This window comes from Centruroides vittatus, unplaced genomic scaffold, assembly GCF_030686945.1.
Source record: "Centruroides vittatus isolate TY-2023 unplaced genomic scaffold, ASM3068694v2 contig_549, whole genome shotgun sequence".
Classification (NCBI taxonomy): Eukaryota; Metazoa; Arthropoda; class Arachnida; order Scorpiones; family Buthidae; genus Centruroides; species Centruroides vittatus.
The window spans coordinates 4,024,779-4,045,520 of record NW_027122325.1 but is presented as its reverse complement, the minus strand read 5'-3'; the positions used below and the strand labels follow the sequence as shown (position 1 = coordinate 4,045,520).

Below are 20,742 nucleotides of genomic sequence, written 5' to 3'. Positions count from 1 at the left end.
TAGAAACTAATTTGATCTTAATATAGTTTTAGAAATATTCACGTGAAGAATGAGACGTCATCTTGATGATCATCCAGGTTTAAATACCAATGTATACACTAGTGTTCCAGGATCTAGTTCTGTTGCAAATTCTCTTCAGTCAGGACTGCCTAGAGTGGATGGTGGTGAGACGCATAGAGTTGTAACTCCTTCTCCTGTTAGTAGTGGAGCTGCTGGGACTGTTACAAGACCTATTTCACCGTCTGTGAATATAGCACTCCAGCAACACCAAAGTGCTGCAAATGTTGTAGCTCCAGTATCTCAGTTGTCTAGAGGTACTACTGGAAAACTTCCTGTACAAAGACAGCCTTTGGCATATATCCAAGATCCATCTAATATTCCAAAATCAGAAAATACAGCCATGCAAAGTGGTTTGCAATTTTCTGTTCAAACTGGATATCAGTAAGTTATATTTTATTATATTTTAGTCTTTTAAAATTAAGATATTTAATTAATAAATTAAAAGATTAAATATAAAGATGATCTTTTCAAAAATAATAATAACAACAGTAATAAAGAAAAAAAATACACAATTTATGTAGTTGAAAATATTCATAGAAAACATTTTAAACTAATTTTCAAAATTCTTAATATAATCATTGAAACAATATTACAGACAAAGTTGATTGGTTAACTTTTAATTAAGAAATGTTTATGATCATTCTATCTTCAGTTACACAATAAGTGGCTAAATAGATTGGATGAAGTCATTTGTATGATGATGACATATCCATTGCTTGCACAATCAAATTATGAAATAAACATAGATATCTAAATTATACCTATATTATCATAAAAATATTGATAATTGTCAATATAGATAGCTCATGATGAGATTAAATGTAGTAAAAAATATATAAACTGTAAGTGATTATTACAAGTACTTCATTTACCAGTGTTAATTATACACTTAACTCTTAATTTATGTGATGAAGTAGATCATCGATTATCCGAATACCGATCAACCAAAACATTGGTTGACCGAAAGCATTCCAGTCGGCAAATTCAAATTTCCGCTAGTGCTGTGGCGCTGCAATATTTGGCTATGTCTTGGGCTACTCCAATATTAATTTTGTTGGTGTAGCATATTTTAGCTGGCAGCACTGTTGCAACCATGAGAGGGTACTTAAGGACACGCCAGTATTTGAACGAGGCTTTTTTCCCATCATGAGTAGTGAGTTTTACTTGTTCTGTGTGGTGATTTTCTGAGGAGAGTGTGGGGACATGTGTCCTGCTGAATTGGAATGTTTTTGATACTAGATTATCTTCTGAAATATAATTTTTTTGTTTTTATATTTTTCAATATATTTATTTTGTTTGTGCAAAATAAAGAAATAATTTTTAACGATACAGTAGCCATGATTATTATTTTTTAAACATTTTCGGTAGGCTTAACATTGATGAAAATTCAACGTGAAGTGACATGCAATGGAGAAAAATTTTAACATGGGATAAGTTAATATATTTTTTTTGTACATGATCAGTTATCCAAACAACCCCCGTCCATAATTGTTTTGGATAATCGATGCTCTACTGTACTTTAATTGCATGATTTCAGTTTTAACATGATTGGAAAAATACAACCATGACTGCAAGCTGAAGTTATGTAAAATGCAAATTTTGCAAACAGAATTTCAGTTTAACATAGTTTTAAAATGTTCTTTAGTATGTTATTTTAAAATTAAATGTTTTCATCAATAAAGTTAATGTTTAGGTCACTGCTAATTATTATTTTGAAGATAGAAGTGACATGACTGAAACTCAAATGTTCATAGAGACAAAATTCTTCATTTTGTATTAAATCATGATGTCACATTAGATGCAATAAACTTAGCTTTATATGATAAAATTTATAAAAATCAAATAGAAATGAAAAACAAGTTTTAATAGCAGGTTTTATTGAGACTAGACAATATCTTCAGTGAACTACAGTAGTGGCCAAAAGTAGAGCTACCCTTGACTTATGTTTTAAAAATATGACCTCTATTTTGTTTACCATCTTCTACATAATTAATATTTTGATAGTTGAAAAGAGCACAAAAAAAAGTGTCAAAATATTCAATTGAATCAAACAGATTTTATTTTAAATCTGATTTACAAATGAAAAAACAAACTTTCTATATTTTACACTGAGACAAAAGTAGAGCTACCAAAGGAAATATGCATATTTGTTTAGTATTTTTAGGACAATTATATTAATATTTTGTGGCGTAACCAGAGCTTTTGATCACTGATCACATCTATGTTTCATTGAATCAATTAAGTTGTCAAGCAGTGATTTGGGAGTCTCATACCATGCTTTTTGAATGGTAGACCACAATTCATCCGGATTCAAGTATGTATTCTGGCATATTCAGTGCTCAGCTTCATTCTAAAGATTCCCTATGGGGTTTAGGTCTGGCAATTGGGCTGGCCATGTCATAAGATTCACCCTTTTCTGTGAAAACTATTGCTTTACCAAATTTGCTGTGTGTTTTGGGTAGTTGTCCTGTTGGAAGATTCATTTCCTTAGCATTGAACAACATGAATGAGGAAGCATTTGATTCTGCAATATGTCCCAATAAACAGTTTGATCTATTATTCCATTAATTATATGAATCGGACCAATTATCTTTGCAGATAAATATTTCCATACCATTATGCAGTCACCACCATGTTTTATTATATGAACTATGTATTTTTGGTCATATCTCATGTTCACTGTTCATCTGACATATATACCATCACTACAGGAGACACTGAATTTAGATTCATCACTCCATAACACCTTGGACCATTTTTGTTCAGTCCAAGTGACGTGTTCATGTGCAAACTCTAATCTCAACTTTTTGTTTTTTGCAGAGATGAGTCATTTCTTTGCCGGTCATCTCTCATGTAATCCAAAACTAGTCAAATGTCTTTGTAAAGTCCTTAAGCTTACCCACTTTGTGTTTAATAAGTGAAGCAGTCAAACCAGGGTTGGCTGCACTCGTACGCCTGATCAAATGATCCAACTGTGGTGTTGTTTTTCGTGGTCTACCTGACTTTTTGGTAGAAACAATGGTCCCATATACAGGTACTCCTCACTTTACGACCTATCTGCTTAACGACCAATCGAGTTTCAATCTGCAATTCGAGGAATCCCCTTTCTCAGCTTGAGTGTCGGACAGTGGCGAATGGTGACATGCGCACTAAGCATACTATAATAGTCTTATAGTACTATAATAGGCTAATAGCGTACGATAATAGTCTTTTTATGAATAAATTTGAAGTTTGTTGCATAATTGTCTTTAAAAAAGTGATTGGAATTTACTTGTATAATGTATAAATAATACAGGTCTGCAAAAATATTTTTTTTCAGCTGCATGGGATATTTTTGCTGAATTTATATGTTTTAAAGATCAGAGTTTCTAAAAATGACTTTCGTGACATCCCATCTTGTATAGGTTTTTTGCAAAATAAAAACAAATCTTTGATAAAAACCCTTATTTATTACAATGAACTAAATATATTTTCTTACAACTAATCAAAAATTGTTTCTGATATTTATACACAATTTTAGGTCTACTCTTTTTCTTTTTATGAAACCTTTTCTTCTCCTTGATGCTTCTCCGAACTCATTTCCGATTTCCTTCTCTGGTTTCTTGATTGAGCATCCAACAGTAGTCAGCTAACATATTGACATCCCAATTTCTTTGGTAACGTCTCTCAATATCATGGACATCCTGATGAAATCTTTCACCCTGTTCTTCACTGTAGGCTCCCAAGTTTTTGGGAAAATAGTCAATATGGTAGTGTAAGAAATGAACTTTTAAGCTCATCTTGCAACCTTGAGCTTCATATGCTGCCAGTATGCATTGTACAATGGTTTTGTAATCAGGGTCCCTATTATTCCCCAAAATCTTATGCACTACATTCTAGAATGGGAGAAATTTTTCTTCTCCCATTGTTTCCAAAAAGAGGGGATCAGATAAAAGTTTTCTTATGTCGGGGCCAGTGAAAACTCCCTCTTTTAACTTGGCTTCAGACAGTTTCGGGAACTTGGAACACAGATATCTGAAACAATCCCCATCTCTTGGGAGTGATTTGACAAACTGCTTTATGAGCCCTAATTTAATATGAAGAGGTGGTAATAACACTTTCTGGGGAACCAATGTCACATTGATGATGATTTTCTCGCTAGGGGTTAAACTGTCTCATGGTGGCCAGTCAGTTTTTGTCCAGTGCAGCTGTCTTGTTCTACTATCCATAAACAAAGGAAGCAACAATATTTTGTATAATCTCCCTGCTGACCCAACAACATAGTTAGTATTTTGAAATCTCCACAAACCATCTATTGATTCTCTTGATATTTGATTTTCTGAAGAATCGTAGCCAAGTCAGTATAGTTTTCTCCCACATAAACCAAGTGTTTCATAGAAAGATATGCAAATACATTTCCATTATGCAGCAAGACTGCTTTGAGGCTAGTTTTAGACGAATTAATGAATATGTGCCATTCTGATGAATCATATTCTGTTTCAATGCACTTCATGAGCCTATGAACATCATTACAATAATCCAGATTTCCCTCTTTGGAGAAAAACCGAGTAAATTCTCTCTCTTAATGCCTGTACCACAAAATGAGGTCCCAGATGATAGCAGGTTTTTGTTTTTTAGCCTTGATCCTAGCAATTCGGCTGCATCTTTCGAAAGACTTAAGTCTCATACTAAATCGTTGAGCTCACTCTGAGAAAAAGTTGCGATCCTTCATCAACAGAAAAATCTGAGCTAGATTTGTCCTGGGAAGCTAATGAGTCTATCCTTTGACTCACTCAGGATGTCGTCTAAATTAGAAGGTGACTGTGGAACTGGTATTTCAGAACCATAGGACATTGGACGAATAGCTGAGTTAAGGTTAGGGTAAAATATTTTCTTTTTATTTTTTGTATTAAATCCTTTAACATCTACCGAACAGAAGTAGCAGTCAGTTGTGTGATTTTTCTGTTCATGCCATATCATAGGGATGCCAAAACAAAATAAGTTTTTCTTACTCTTAAACCACAAATGAAGATCTTCCTCACATCTTCTGCACACCTTACGCAGAGCCGATGCTTTGTCTTGATCTCCAAGTTTCATTTTGAAATATGCAAAATAAACTTTCTTCACAAACTCATTTGTTTCTTTGTTGACTTTTCACTGTGTATTCGCCACAAACATAACAGAAGCTGTTGGGAGAAATTACACAACCTCTGCGAACCATATTTCAGAAATAAAAATACAAGCACAGTAGTGTTTGAATGCTGGATATAAACTGAGTGTGACATTAGATGGCCAGCGAGATACTGAACTTATTTAGCTTGTTGAAACATGATCTAATCCAACAGCAGGTTATTTATATTTATTCCTAGTATCCCAGATAACATGTCGAAACATGCTCATCACCAGTAATAGTACTCACTATCAACTTTTAACCTGTTTCTACACGATCATGTAACCTTCCTCTTAATGCTAAAACTACTTAACCCACCTCCCCCGTCACTACTCTCTTCAATCATTAACATTTTTATTTATTTATTAACAAGTCCAGCTATAATTGATAGAATTAATGTGAGAAGTCTTCGTTTTAAGGCCATTTAAAAAAAAAAAAATACAAAATTTTAAGTTAACTAGGAATTATATGCTAAATACAAACAAAAACTTGAATGTAACAAAAAAATTGACAAGATGGAATTTTTTTGGTATTTTTTCGTTTTTACCAAGTTGAAATCTATAAGAAAATGTATAAAAATCCTATGCAGTTTTTTACTTGCAGACCTGTGTAATACACAAATACCATTCACTAAGTTTTTTTTCATTTCTATAGTTAAAGACTCATAAGTTCATACATAGTTTTTTTTTTTTTAAATCTTCCACAAATGTATTTAGTGAGTTGATTTTAATTTTTACAGTGTAATAAGATTTATTTATTGTTTATGCACAATAAGATTGTATTATTTTAAAGTTGCATAAAATAAGACCATATAAATTAGGATCACATTTTTTTTTTTTTTTTAATGTATTGTCAATTACTACAGATGCTTTTTTCTGTTATTGAAAGTCACTGATAATTTTTAAAACTACTTTGCCAACTTTTAAATTTTTATTTTAATAAATATTTCAAAAAAAATATTAAAAATAGTAAAATATCCAGTTTTTTTGGATATTTTTCATATATATCATAAATAGTTCATGTACCAATTAAATGAAAGAAATTACCATAAACTGTTTGATGATTGTATGATATTACATGAATAGTGAGAATAGTAGTACCATTTCAAAACTGTTCTTCAGTTAGTTTGATTGGATTTTAAGTGTTTAGTTGAAAATGGGATGATAAAATTTTCTAAGAAATGTTTCTTTCTTAAAAAATTATCAACTGACTTGAGATGATTTGAAATTGTATTTTGATTATTTGATAAATTATGGTTAGTTTAATTATATGGAAATGGACTATAATGTAATGATTTTCAAAATATAATTTATCCAAATTATATATTATAAATTGATTATTAAGCTAGATAAGTGCTAGTTTCAGAGTAGGTTAATTCCATGTAAAATCAGGATAAATCAAATGCTAAGAAACATAGAAGAGTCAATTTTTTTATTTGGTTAAACATTTTTTGGTACTTCTGCACCATCATCAGATACAAAAAGTTCAAATCATAAATTCAAATGAGAACCTTCTTATATTTCTATTGAGCATTCTGGAAGAGTTTGAAAGCAGAAACATTTTTTAAAAAGATCTTAGTGTTGAATTATTCTGATGTTTAATTACCATATTTTTGCAGATTGTCTGGTATGTCAGTCTATTTCGAGAGACAATAAATCAAATATTTCCATATGGTAAAATCTGGCATGTCAGTTTCAGTGAGGTTATACATACTTCTTTAGAAGGCACATTAAAAAAACAAACAAGTTTTTATTTTAAAACTGTAAAACTGTCAGCATTACATCAAAAACTATCATTATACATCTAATTTATGCATTTTGTATTCTTTATGATGTAAGATACTGGTGGAATGCCAAAAGTGGTGTTTTTTTGATTATTTTATTATAATTTGATCCAAAAATGCAAAAACAAACAAATCAAATTTCAGAAACTTGCTGTAAATTATCTCTACTTACACTGATTAATATCTAATTTGTCTGAAATTTGAGAGGAAGGTGTTATTTTTAAGATCAGGGTAGATTATAGGTGTAGCTCACAATAACTATTACTACTACAACTAATGTCAATAAACTGCTATTGTTTTATTGCACTGTAAATGAAAAATTTCTCCCTGATTTTAGGTCAGTCAAATTACAATGTTATTATTTTATGGTACTGGGAAGAATGTTTCCTTTGACGTTTACTTAAAAACTAGTTTTGTTAGTCTGATAAACTGCAACTAAAAAATAAAATTAAACTGGCAGGCCAGTAACTGGGGTTTTCAGCATACTGGTCTCCCCTGGTTATATGTGGAATGCCAGTCAATCTGCAAAAATATGGTATGACTAATATAATAATTAATCAAATTCATTTGTTTAGAAGTTAATGGTAGTACAGTAGAGCATCAATTATTCGACCCCTGATCAACCATCGCATCAATTAACCGACTGCGTTCTAGTCGGCAAATTCAAATGTCTGCTAGTGATGTGGCATTACAATAATTCGCTATGTCTTGGCCACTTTAATATTATTTTGTTAAATTTTTTCATGTTTTAGCTTGCAACACGTGCTCGACCACGAAAGAGAGGCTAGTATTTAAACCAGGCTTAATTTTCTATTTTTCTTTATTTTTGTATTTATTTTGTGCAAAATAAAGAAATAATTTTTAACAATACAATAATGACGATTATTATTTAAAAAAAATTATGTTAGGCTTAACATCAATGAAAATTCAATGTGAAGTAAGTTAATAGCGATATACTAATTACATGGGATATACTAATATACTATACAGGTATACCTCGCCTTACGTTGGTAATTTGTTCCAGGAGAGGCGACGTAAGTTGAAAAATGATGTAAGTCGAATTTACTTGTGTAGTTACGATGTAAGTCAAAACTACGATGGAAAACGGCAATAATGAGCACTTAAAGACCGCTAAATAAGACGACAACACAGAAACACAATGTTTTCATGTTTTGTTCTCTAGGATTTATGATGATTATATTAACATTTTCTGTAAATGTACATATTTTAATAAGATTTTATGTGATTTAACACTTTTCTAGTGATATTACAACTTCAATATTTGTGGCGGACGAATGTAAAGTCAAATAAAATGACTTGATTTTTATTTTTCCGTATACTTTTTTGACAAACAACGTATAATTGAGAATGATGTAACTTGAAACAATGTAACTCGAGGTATACCTGTACTTAATACTGTATTTTTTCATACTTTTCGGTTATTCATTTGTTCAGTTATCCGACCAACCCCAGTCCCCAATTGAGTCGGATAATTGATGCTCTACTGCATATGATTAATATTTTTGAAACCAGTTCCATTCTAAGATTATTCATCTATTATATGATCTTTTGGTACAATACAAATAAAATAAAGATATAAAATTAAACAATATAATAGTTATAAAAAAGAACAATGTATGTTATATAATAAAAGTACAAGTAGAAGTAAATTTCATCTAAATTTGCCTGTCTATTAACAAATGATTCTAAATGAAATAAGATAAATGAAAGTGCTTGTGAATTTACAAGTGGATTTAAGAAGGAATCTTGACATTGTCGTCTTCTTCTCATCAAGTATGTGTATCATTGGAAAGCGCATCTTAAGACTCCAAACTTTTGATTTCAATCCTTTTTACAGATATTTACAAAGCATACATTTCAAATGCAGAGATGTGTTTAGTAGAGTAGCATGATTTTATATTTGGGCAGGAGAGATTGCCTTTTTTATCTGATTTTCCCTTTCTAAAGGATTCAGTGGATCTGAAGTTGAGCTAGTAGTTCTTTCAGTTTGCCCTTGCCCTTGCCCTAATCAATTTTGTTAATTAGGCATAACAAATCCTTACCTTTCTGGTAAAGCTGTTCAGCCAAACAGAAGACCAAATCGCTTTGTCTTTGTTCAGAATTGCTAAGCCAACTCGACAGTACTGATTAAATATTTATTAAATATAAAACTAGCTACAGTTTAATTATGTTTATTTTAGTTGATTACATACATAAGTAGATGCATTTTGGACCGACTTACATTTTATGGCTCCTCATTAGTAATGATAAGGAGTCATAAAATGTAAGATTTGGATCATTGAATTATTGGTAGTGTTTCTATACAGCTGCAGACACAGGATTATGGAATTGTCAAGAATTTTCTAATTGGAATATAGCTGGTATTGCAACAAGAAAGGAAATATCAGATACTAGTTTATTTCCCATCCCTATATGATGGAATATATAAAACACTATTGAAAATTATAGTAATTTCTGTCTTTTTTCTTACTCTTTTTACCTTGTGGGTAATAAGAGAGCATTTTTATCAAGCCCATTATAGATTTATTTGGCTAGTCCCATAATGATTGGCCAGATTTTGTGTAGTAGAGTGCTATTTAAGATTTTTTTAAAATGTATTTGATATCTAATTGTATTTATTTCAATGAATATACTCTTGTTATAAAGCAAAACTTGGCCTTGATGCAATGTTAAGTTTGGACATTGTTTGTAAAGCTGATTACTTTGTCTTGATTTTTCTTTGTCACAGGATTTAATTTTTTTTTTTTTGCAAGTTATTTACATTTCTAACCTCCTTATATCACTTCACCCACTTCTCCACAAACAACATTGATTCTTTGATTGATTTTGCAGCCATTGTGATTGATAATTTCAGTCTTTTCAATGGATAACTAAGAACACTGCTTCATAATGCTTCAAGTACTTTACTTCACACTCATTTTGAAAGGAGTTTGTTTCAAACAATACCAGTATTTTGATTAAATTGGTACTATGTAATCATCACTTCAAAGTTTTCAACTACATTTAATAGATGGCACACTGATAATTTTTCTCAAAGTTTTGCCATATACAATTCTGTGGAACATATTGTAACTTCACAGCTTTAATTTTGAAGTTAACAGCTCAGGCATAAACATGTTTAACTTTTTATTAATAATAGGATAATTATTAATGAAATAACAATAATCTTATTAATCTAGCAAGCATAAATATATACTAACACCTGAAGAAAGTCTTTCAGTAAGATTGAAAATGTTAGTGTTAGTAAACATTTATTAACTTAACCCTTATTATAGCCTAATAATTTGACAGATTGTCTGGCTTTAATCAAAAAGTGGGGTTTGTGGAGGAGTTGTTTAAATATTTGTGTTTGCTGGATTTCTAAAGCCTGAGCTAAGTATAATGTATATTTTTTGAACCATCAAGATTAGAATGTACATTTTGATATTTTTTTGGCTTCAAACAAAACAATTTTAAATAAAATTGGAAAGTTTGTATGTGTATATATTTTTTTTACTTGCACATATGTGGTAGGAATATTAATGCTAGTAATATATAAGAGACATTAAGTTTGGATTAGTTTTTAATATTAATGTAGAACTCGGAATGGTATATTGAAAAAATTACACTGTGCAGAATGTTATTTTTTCAATTTTTGTAAATTCTTTTATGCTGTTTCATTGATTTAAATGGAATTTAATTATATTCTGTCATTTAACTTTTGATTTTTTCATATTAGTGTATATTCTTTGATCATATTTAATACAAATATTTTCTTCTTACATTAAACTTTTGTTATTTCACTAGGTCAAGAGTTGGTTCTTCCTTAGTGTCACCAGGCAGTCATAGTGCTTCATCATCTTCAGGACATCATTCTCATTCTCTTCCTGCTCAAGCACCAGTTCATCAACAGCCTCAAGTTGTTGTACATCAAGCACAGGTATTTCTAATCTTACTATTTTTATTGAATTAAATGCCATTTTTAGATAAAGTAAATATGAAATATATAAATTATTTCATAATTCTATAAATTATAAATGTATATACAGTACATAATTTTCTACTTTCTAGAGATGTTCTCTCTTTCAAATGTATTTATTCTAACACACTTGCTAACAGTCTATATTTGCAGCCAGTGCCAATCTTATAAAATAATGACAATGTTACTGAATAAAAAATTTAATTCAGTTTCCAGAATTAAGCTTTTCCCCCGTCATCTTTTTGATTTTCTTAGTAAAAAAATAATCAAAATTTTTAAAGATTTTCTTAAAGTATCTTTACATAATGAAGATAGAAATATATTTCTTATATCTGTTTATTCATATTTAAAAATATTAAATGACTAATATTTACAGGCACAAACAGCCCAAGGACAGCAGCAGCAACAGTTTCAAAGATTAAAAGTTGAAGATGCTTTATCATATTTGGATCAAGTGAAATTTAGATTTGGAAATCAACCTCAAGTGTATAATGACTTTTTGGATATAATGAAAGAATTTAAATCACAAAGGTAAAAATTACTTTTAAAAAAGCAACTTTTAAATTTATTTTCCTATTTTATTGTTATGTTCAATTCTTAACTTAGGCTACTTAGAAAAAATGAATTTAAGTATAATTTTTCAAAATTAGTATTTTAAATTAATATATAAAAATTTAAAAAAAAAATAGATTTGAAGGAACTTAAAACAGTAAAATTTGTTCAGGACTGCTTTCGATCTTGATATGATCATTGGCAAAAATGTACAATAGCAAATGGTCATAATAAATTAGTTTATTATATTTATACTCTCATAACAAAACTACTGTTCTTTTCTCATTTATTTTTGACTCTGTCTTGTATAAATATAATATGTAAAATTTTAAATTGTTCTGAATTTTGTCATTTTATGATTTGAGATTTTGTTTAAACCATACATGTCAAATGACTTTCATAGTTAAGAAATAGTAATCATCTCAGTATGATCAAGACATTTGTGAAAAATTGTTAACAGTTTTTCATAAATGTTAAGACTATTAGAAATGCTAATTAATTTATATATTATCACAATATATTTATATATATAATGTAAATTTACATTTATATGTCTATTTTTTATTTTAGTATTGATACTCCTGGTGTGATTCAGCGTGTATCAAATCTGTTCAAAGGACATCCTGAATTAATTGTTGGATTTAATACATTTTTACCACCTGGTTATAAAATTGAAGTCCATTCAAATGATCAAGTAAATGTCACTATGCCAAATTCAAATTCTGCACCAACTAACAATCCGACTGGTTTATCACCAGCCAGTGTACCAAGTGCAAGTAATTCTAATAATCAGAATTCTTCATCTCAAGCAAATTTTCCAACTCATATTTCACAAAATAGTCATACCAGCACTCCATCTCCTGTTATTGGAAATAAGGTAAGATGGATGTTATTTATTTATTTCTCAAATATAATAAATATCTTTTTTTTACACATTATTATTAAGATAAAATGCTGTTTTTAATGTTACTGCAGAATCAAAAATAGCAGACCTATGAATTTTAGCATATTAATATTACATACTGCATACTTATCATAGATAAATACTGTTCATTTATTGTATCAAAATATATACAGTAGAAGCTCCATATTTGTGATTTTATATCTTTGCAACTATTATTTATATTTGTGAAGTTAAAATTTGTATATTTCTGGAATAATCTTTCCAGAAATATGCAAATTTCTTCCTTTCAAATTTTTGTTAATCTACAAAAATAATGAAAAGGTGATAAATAAACAATTACCGTATTTACTTGCATATAAGATGAGATTTTTATTAATTTAGCACATCTTCAAATTCCTAGGTCATCCTATACGTGCGAGCAAAGGATTCTTTGCATTTTTGCAATAATTTTTGTGAACCGTGTATTTGGATTTTTTACCAGATGCTTACCCTCTTGTATTTAAAAACATAAGTATTTTATCTGGGTTGTTTGAATCATTCTTGTACATTGTCAGGAGTAAAGACGAATAGCAATAAGAAAAGCAACGCTTTTGAATTGAATTCCAGATTGAAATTCCAAAATCACGTGGGAGCTCAATATAAGTTTTAATCCATTCCCATGTAAAAATAGATGAATATTCAAAAATTAGAATTCAGAGAAACTCATAAGTGTAATCGACAAAAAGTGGATTCGACTGTTAAGTACTGTATTGGGAAAAAAATGTTCTCTATTGTCCAGCTTTACGTTAAATTATGTTGTCGATTTTATAAGATTTTCCCTTTAAGTTTAAAATGCCAGTAATTTTTGTAGGACAATGTGTGCATTTACGTTCATTTGATATTTTACTTGAGATTAAATGAAATAAAATTAGAATTGTATTAATAAATCTAATTTTCTTTATTTTGATCTTTAAAGTTACACCTCACCTTATAATCGAGGTCATCTTATATTCGAGTGAATACGGTAAATGATTTTACTTTTCCGGCTGTTATACAGAGAGAAAGTATGGCAATTTGGCAAAAAATGACCTCCCAAATTTTTACATTTTTTGATTTAGGACATCTTAAAATGTTGAGAAATGCAAAAAGATTCAGGTGTAATTTCTGTATGTATTGATGTTAGTGTGTGTGTGTGTGTGCTTGTGCAGTTTTTGTTTGCCCTGTTTGAAGCTTAATAACTCCTGTGCTTTTCATCTAAAATTTCTGGAATTTTGCAGGGAAGTTTGTTTAGGGGAATTGATGCTATTAAATTTTGGCAGTTAAAGGTTGAGAGGTTAGGGAGATATGAAGGTCATATTTATCTCCAGTAGGGTCAGACTTAATGATCATTTTACTTGTTATTAGCATTTACAATTTTTTTTTAATAAAACTCATCCCTGACCTCATAAAATGGCAAAAACCTTAATTTTAAGATTTTATTAAAAAAAACTTGTTATATTTTTAACTATGATAACAGATGGCACTACCAAAATTTTAAAAAGCCGGGAAAGTTGAGAAACTCATTACTGGTTTTTTTTAATGTTTTTGTCTTAAATTTATTTTACTACAGTTAGTGTTGTCAATTTTACTAGAAATACTATGTCAGTTTTTTCTATGTCTCTGAAAAGAAAATTAATTAAAATACTAGACTAATTGTAAGAAAGAATCAGGTACACTTGCTTGTTCTTTCTTTGTATATGAATCTGTCCTGCAGTCATGGAAATTGCCTCACTTATCGTATCAGAAAGTGTTAAATATTCTAATTGGTACATCTGTTAACTCTAAATAAACTCTAAAAATTTCTTTTTTCTTCTATCTGGAGACAAAATTGTTTTTACCCCTCAGACTATCAATGGAATTTGTATAGTGAAACAAATCAAATAATTTTCTCTTTGGCTGATTTTGTCCCAGACATATTAAGATGATTTTGGCTGATCTTGTGTTTAAGAGTTAAACTATGAGTTTGCTTTGTAATGATAACATATGTAGCATAGAGAAGAAACAAAGAGGAATGAATGAAACAAATGCAATTTATTATTCAGTATAATGCTACATTCAACTTAAGTGTTATTTTACACTACAATCTCATCAATATTGTTAATGAGCACTGTTACAAGAACTTGCTGTCCACAGTTACAGAAACAAAAAGGAATGTTCAGACTATTAGTAGGTCTGAAAAACATAACTATTTATGGAATTCTAATACTTCATAGAAACACTTGGAGCGTTAATAACAGTGTTGCAGTGCTCTAGCATTGAGTGGATGAGTTTTTTCGAGTATTCTATACTAATCTCAAAATATCAGCTTTTAATAAACATCTGCTGTGACTGTTTGTTTTCAAACCTCTCTTTTGCAATTTTTGTGTTCATAATAAGTGAACAGTTTTGAATAGGATTGAGATCAGGATGGTTACTTGGACATCTTAGCCCTCTGATCCAGGCTTCTGCATCATCTTATACAAATTGTTTAGGGAAAAAAATTCATAAATCGGTTTAAATGACAATAATGGTAACAAATTGTAGATAAGGGCACAATATGCTTTACTCACTTCTTGGTAAGGTGACATGGCACAAAATTATCCTGGAAGATTCAGTATTTTGTGTCATGAAATTGTTCCTTAATTACTGAAATTAGCTTGTAACAATTGTATAATTGTTGAAAGCTTACACAAATGGTAGGCTTTTGAACCCATGCTGTGCAGTGCACTTACTTTTATACCTGTTTGCTTCTTTCACTTGACGTTGGAAGAAATAGCAGTATTTTCTCACAAGCTGAGACACTTGAGCATCCTATCCTGGCATGGCAAACTTATAAGTTTGCCTCTAATTTAGCTTTTCTTTCAATGTTGCCATAGTTACATCATCTTTGTAACAAATGCCCAATTTTTGATTGTTGGCAATGTTCTCTGTATGCTATTTTAAGAGAGTAAACCTTCAGCATTTAAAGCAACAATTATGGACTTTTTATGCAGTGTTAACTGTTGAAAACTTTCCATTTTGCTTATAAAAGCACACCACCTTTGCATGAGTTTTTATACCAATGGATGATATACAATCACTAAAAATATTGCTACAGTAAACTTTGTCAGTCAAAGAAAAATGTTCATGTTTATGATGTCATGGATGAAACAATATTTGCAGTTCCTTGCAGATCTGTAGCAAAATACTTTAATTTGAAAAATGAACACATTTTTGTAGGATTTTATGTGTGGTGCAATTTCCTTGGCTGCTACTGTATATAAGAAGATAAAAAAAAAGAGATAAGAATCTTCTTCCTTGTGCAAAAGTTTAAAAGATTATGAGAAATCTGAATGTAAAAAAAATAAAATAAATAAAAAAACCATAAGCATGTGATTGAAGTTCAGTTCCAGAAGAATGTTTTTTGACTGACTTTGTTGTCTGTGAAAAAGCAGAACAGCTATTTAATTATTTTAGAATAAGTACCAATCAAGGTCAGTTACGTTTAAAGACATTTGATGCTTCTAAAAGATTATTTTACATAATTTAAACTAACAGTTAAAATCTTTTTTAAAAAAATTTTAAAGTGAGAAATTAAAATATAAGAGAATTGAAGAATGCATGTTGTATTACCAGGAACTTTTGCATGACTTCCAAAATAAGCCAAAACAAATTAAAACAATTTGCATGTATTATTTATTCTCTAAAAACATTTCTATATATAAATTTTTTTTATCCTTGCTTTGAAATGGAATAAAATAAAAAATGTTTTTTATGGAAATATATGAAGAGAAAATAAGATTACATATATTTTAACCTTATTTTCTTAATATATTTCTCCTTCATGCATTTGTGGATTCCATATTTATTAGCAATTTTGAGAGACAAAATCCTTGCAAATACAGAGCTTCTATTGTAGTAAGAAAAAATCTTCAATTAAAATTCTTTTTTTTTATAAATAAAAATTATTATTAGTATCTAATGTTTTCAGATCATACAAATCATCTTCAGGGCAATAAAAAAAAAGTTTTTTCAAAACATACATGTGTTAAATTTTAATTTGATATTCTATAAAGAATATCTTAAAATTAAAAATAACTTATTGATTTTGACGTCAATGTGATTATATTTTTTGTTTTGCAGTTATGTATTGATATTTTTAAAATTAATTTTATAATTTCAGTAAATATTGTGTACGAATCTATGCTTGTTTCTATATCAGTTCTAGTATCTTTTTCATTTAGTAAAAATTTTAAAAATAAAAACTTTCTTCTCTGAAGTTTTTAAAAAAAATAATAAATTACACTAAAATATTTGGCTATAAGCTCATTTTCAGAAAGAAGATAATTAAAACAATCATAAAATTTAGAAATTGAATTTTAATTTTAAATATTTATTATTCTGTCAATGCACTATCCCTTTATCAAGACACAAAAATAAAACTAATATCAAATAACATTAAATAAAATTAAATCTAAGGGGAAAAAAATTATATATAGAAATTAATCTCTAATGTGTATGTAAAAAGTTCTGTTGATTTTGTGTAGTGAAACATAATAATTGGTATTAAAAACACTCAATATGTCTATAAATTTTCTATTAGTATAGTAATAGAAGCTATCTTTTCATCAGCTTTCTGATTTCCTGGTGAAAGATTCTGGATCTTTTGAACTAATGAATTCATTAAAAACTGTTTAACTTGGTCTTCTTTGTTAAATGTCTTATTCAAAAAAGTCTGGGGTGACCTTAACTAAAAATATATTACTGAAGTATTGATCAGGAAAGTATTGAAGATATGGTAAAATTTTTGTTTTTAATTAGAAGAAGGACATACCTTTACTGTAATCTAGGACATTGAAAATGTTTGTTCTTGATTTTTTTTTTTAATGTAATTTATAGTCTATTCTCAGATATGGTCATTAAATTAATAAATGGAACTATAAAAATTCAAATATGTAAAGATTTAATAATAAATTTTAGATTTTTTTAAAATTTTGCAAAGTACCATGTTTTATATATATAGTAATTAAGATAAAATTTTAAGCTTTAAAAATATATTTTAAGCAGTTTCTCTTATTGTTTGGTAATATTTTTTTTGTAACATGAGACCTACCATTATTGTGAGGAAAAGTGATAATCCTCTGTCAAATATAGACATTTTATTTTCATCTCTTCAGAAAACTATAGTTGTCATTGTAGTTCTGCATCAACAGTTTGATTAAGCCTAAGAAGTTATATTGTACAATACACCATGAATTTCATCAAATGCAAAATAAACCCCTAGGATAAACATGTAAAGTTTTTTAGTCTTAATAATTGACTTGATTTTTGGTTTAATTCATTTTTCATCACTTGTTATAAAATAGTTTAAAACTTTTTTCTGCTTGGGTAAAATACAGGAGTTTTATAGCCTGGTAATACTGAAAAATTTATTCTGCTGACTACAAATGATATCACTTTCATATATATGTTGTTATGAAGAGAAAGTCTCAAAGTTTTTGCATGTTACATGTTACAGAGATTAGATGTAGAAACCTTGTGTAACATAGCACATGTCTGTATAGCAATCCAACTCATCTTTCCAACATATTCTCCATGACTGTGGTGGCTGCTTCTTAAATTCTCTGCTTGAGTTACTCTAAATGAAATGGCGAAGTGTTACATACACAAGATGTATGTAACACTGAAAAAGTCACACTCAATTAAATTGAGTAAGTTACCCAACATGTCCTATTCAGTGCTGAGACAATGCCATGTTAAGGTATGCACAGATGTTACAATGGAAATGGGGTAGGCTCCATTCTTCTGTGAATGGAGCCCACCCCATTCTCCATTCTTGTAATTGTCCTAATTTGAGGCATCAACCATAGCTGCAATATATCCAGATATGGCTGTCTAATCACAGTGATTTCTGTGAAGAAGAAAGGCCTGTGAGGTTTTCATTGTAACTGTGCAGAATTCATTTTTAGTGATTCAGACTGATGCTCAATGATATCTTCAGGTTTATGGATATCCCAAATAGTTCTGCTTGTAGAAGTTTCTATTTATTATGAAATGTCACTTTGTCACTGAAAATTATGCAGTTCATGAAGTTGTCATGCTCATCTACCTGTTGTTGTAGCTGGCAACAAAATTGGAATTGTTTGTTTTTGTCAGTTTGTTATTTATACACTAGCTGCAATTTCTATTGCTTCATAGACAGCTTCTTACACAAAACTTTCCATACCATCATTACTTGCATTTGGGCCTCGCAGTATACATTACTCAATGTCTCACTGACTCATTCCATAGTTTCTTCATGCATGGAGGAGTTGTCACTCTTCGTTATCAGGCACAAGCATTCTGTGGTTTTGAATTTCTCATACCAATGGTAAAGTGCCTTCCTGCTTAGTGTCTCTTAACATATTTAGTTGGATGTTTTCAAAGGAATATCTGTAAGACACTTGCTTTTAGCAAATTTCAACATACTGCTTTTTTGGTGCCTGTCATTGCCATCTTCACAACACAATCTGTTGGCAAATTATGGAACTATAGAACTAAAAAACTGACTCTTTGTTTGTATTGAAATGTATGTGAAAGTGATACCATTTGTATGTAGTCAGTGTGCAAGAAATTTTTAAGTGTTACTGTACTTTACAGTTTTAACCAGTATAGAGTTTTTATAAATATAGTTGCCTTCTGATGCAAAAAATCTTAAAAAAATTATTCCAAATGAAACACTTAAGATTTGTGAAACAAAATGTATTTACTTCTGTTTTATTTGTCCTGCAGTTTACATTTATGGCAAATTATAGGGAAATTAAGATTCACCAAATAAAAGTACTAAGAATATAGCAGGTTGATTTATGTTGATTTAAATATTCATTGGTTTTAAACTTTTGTAATCACCTCTCTACAGAATTTTCCAGGAATTTTGGAGAAAACAAATCACACTTGTTCTATAAAGAAAGGTTCTTGTGTAGGTTGTTGAACATAGTCATTACAAAGCCACATTATACTGTAGATCTTCCATTTCTTATTCCATACACTGTTGGTGTAATTAAAATTAAAATTTTGAAATTTTAAATTGTGCCAACATTATTCTCCAGTTGTATATTACAATTTTGGATATTCAGTACACTGTTGTATTGATGGTTTTTTACTTTATAATGAATTTATTTTAAAATATGGTTTTTGAAGTTATATATAATTAAATATCTAAATTTTTATGTTAATATTCTTTTTTACATTTTAAAATAAATTGTGCCTTTTGAGTTTTTATAAATTGTAAATTACTATAATTGTCCTGAAGTTAGAGTTTGATATTTAAACTCAAGTTTGGTTTTAGTGATATTATCAATGCAACCTTATTATAGTTTGTCTAAACATTTACAAATAAAACAATAAGTTAGAATGATGTCTATGTTTATAAACATTGCAACTAGTGCTTTATAGAAATATAGGCAAACTAATATTAAAAATATGTTGCTATTTAAAATATCTCAAAAATGCCAATGTAAATGAGCACATTTTCACCAAAATATATTTATCCACCAATATTTATCACAAATACATGAATATGAAATAATCCTTTATGGTTGTGGAAAATATTTATAAGAAAAAAATGTATTCCAAAGTAAATGTACAAATTTAGTTTAATGCTCTTTTCTAAATGAGTGATTTATTAAAGTAAAAAAAAAAAAGTACTTTTTTTTCAGCTAAAAGCTGAATGAATCAGCTTCTTGTCAATTGAACAACTGTAATGTTTAGAAACATACAATTTTCACCATTCAAATGTATGCATCATTGTGTGAATAGAATATGTGACTTGTGTGTGTATGTATACATACATCTAGGTTAACAACATAACATTAGTTGCTTAATCACAATAGTGAAAACCAGATATTTATGATAAATTGAAGTGTTGACAAGCTATTTTTAAGTTTTTTTTATTAATGAGAAACTGCAAGATTATGCTACTATACAAGGACTCTCATATGGCAGTAACAAGCATAAGCACATTTTTACAATCTGTAAAAAAAGTGACTTTTGTGAAATGTTCTGCTGCTTTTTTATAACTATTGTAGTTGATTTAATGAACTGAAGATATAAGTCAATTTATAAATTATATTGACTAATATTAGTGTCTTTTATTTTACAATTTTAACCTGAAAAAGAAAATTAAAGTTCTCTTAAAATTATTTCTTTCTCTTAAATTGAGAAATGTCAAAGTATAGCACACTCTCTCTTCTAATTGGGAAAATCACCATATTAAACATCTTGTTTTAGAAACATTATTTTGAAATTTTCAATGAATTGTACAATAACAGTTTTGTGTATTCCAGTTGTAATACAATTAT

At 29.1% G+C, this 20,742-nt stretch overlaps 1 protein-coding gene across 4 annotated transcripts in view; it reads left to right on the top strand.

Moving 5' to 3' along the window:
* The window catches only part of LOC136978712 (paired amphipathic helix protein Sin3a-like), a 141,130-nt gene that overhangs the window by 52,895 nt on the left and 67,493 nt on the right, over positions 1 to 20,742 (top strand). For all 4 annotated transcript variants that reach the window (XM_067274491.1, XM_067274490.1, XM_067274489.1 and 1 more), the window contains exons 5-8: positions 27 to 441; positions 10,800 to 10,932; positions 11,348 to 11,502; positions 12,094 to 12,400. In XM_067274491.1, coding sequence (XP_067130592.1) covers positions 50 to 441; positions 10,800 to 10,932; positions 11,348 to 11,502; positions 12,094 to 12,400 — 987 coding nt within the window. In that variant the 5' untranslated portion in view covers positions 27 to 49. The remainder of the gene's footprint in view (positions 1 to 26; positions 442 to 10,799; positions 10,933 to 11,347; positions 11,503 to 12,093; positions 12,401 to 20,742) is intronic.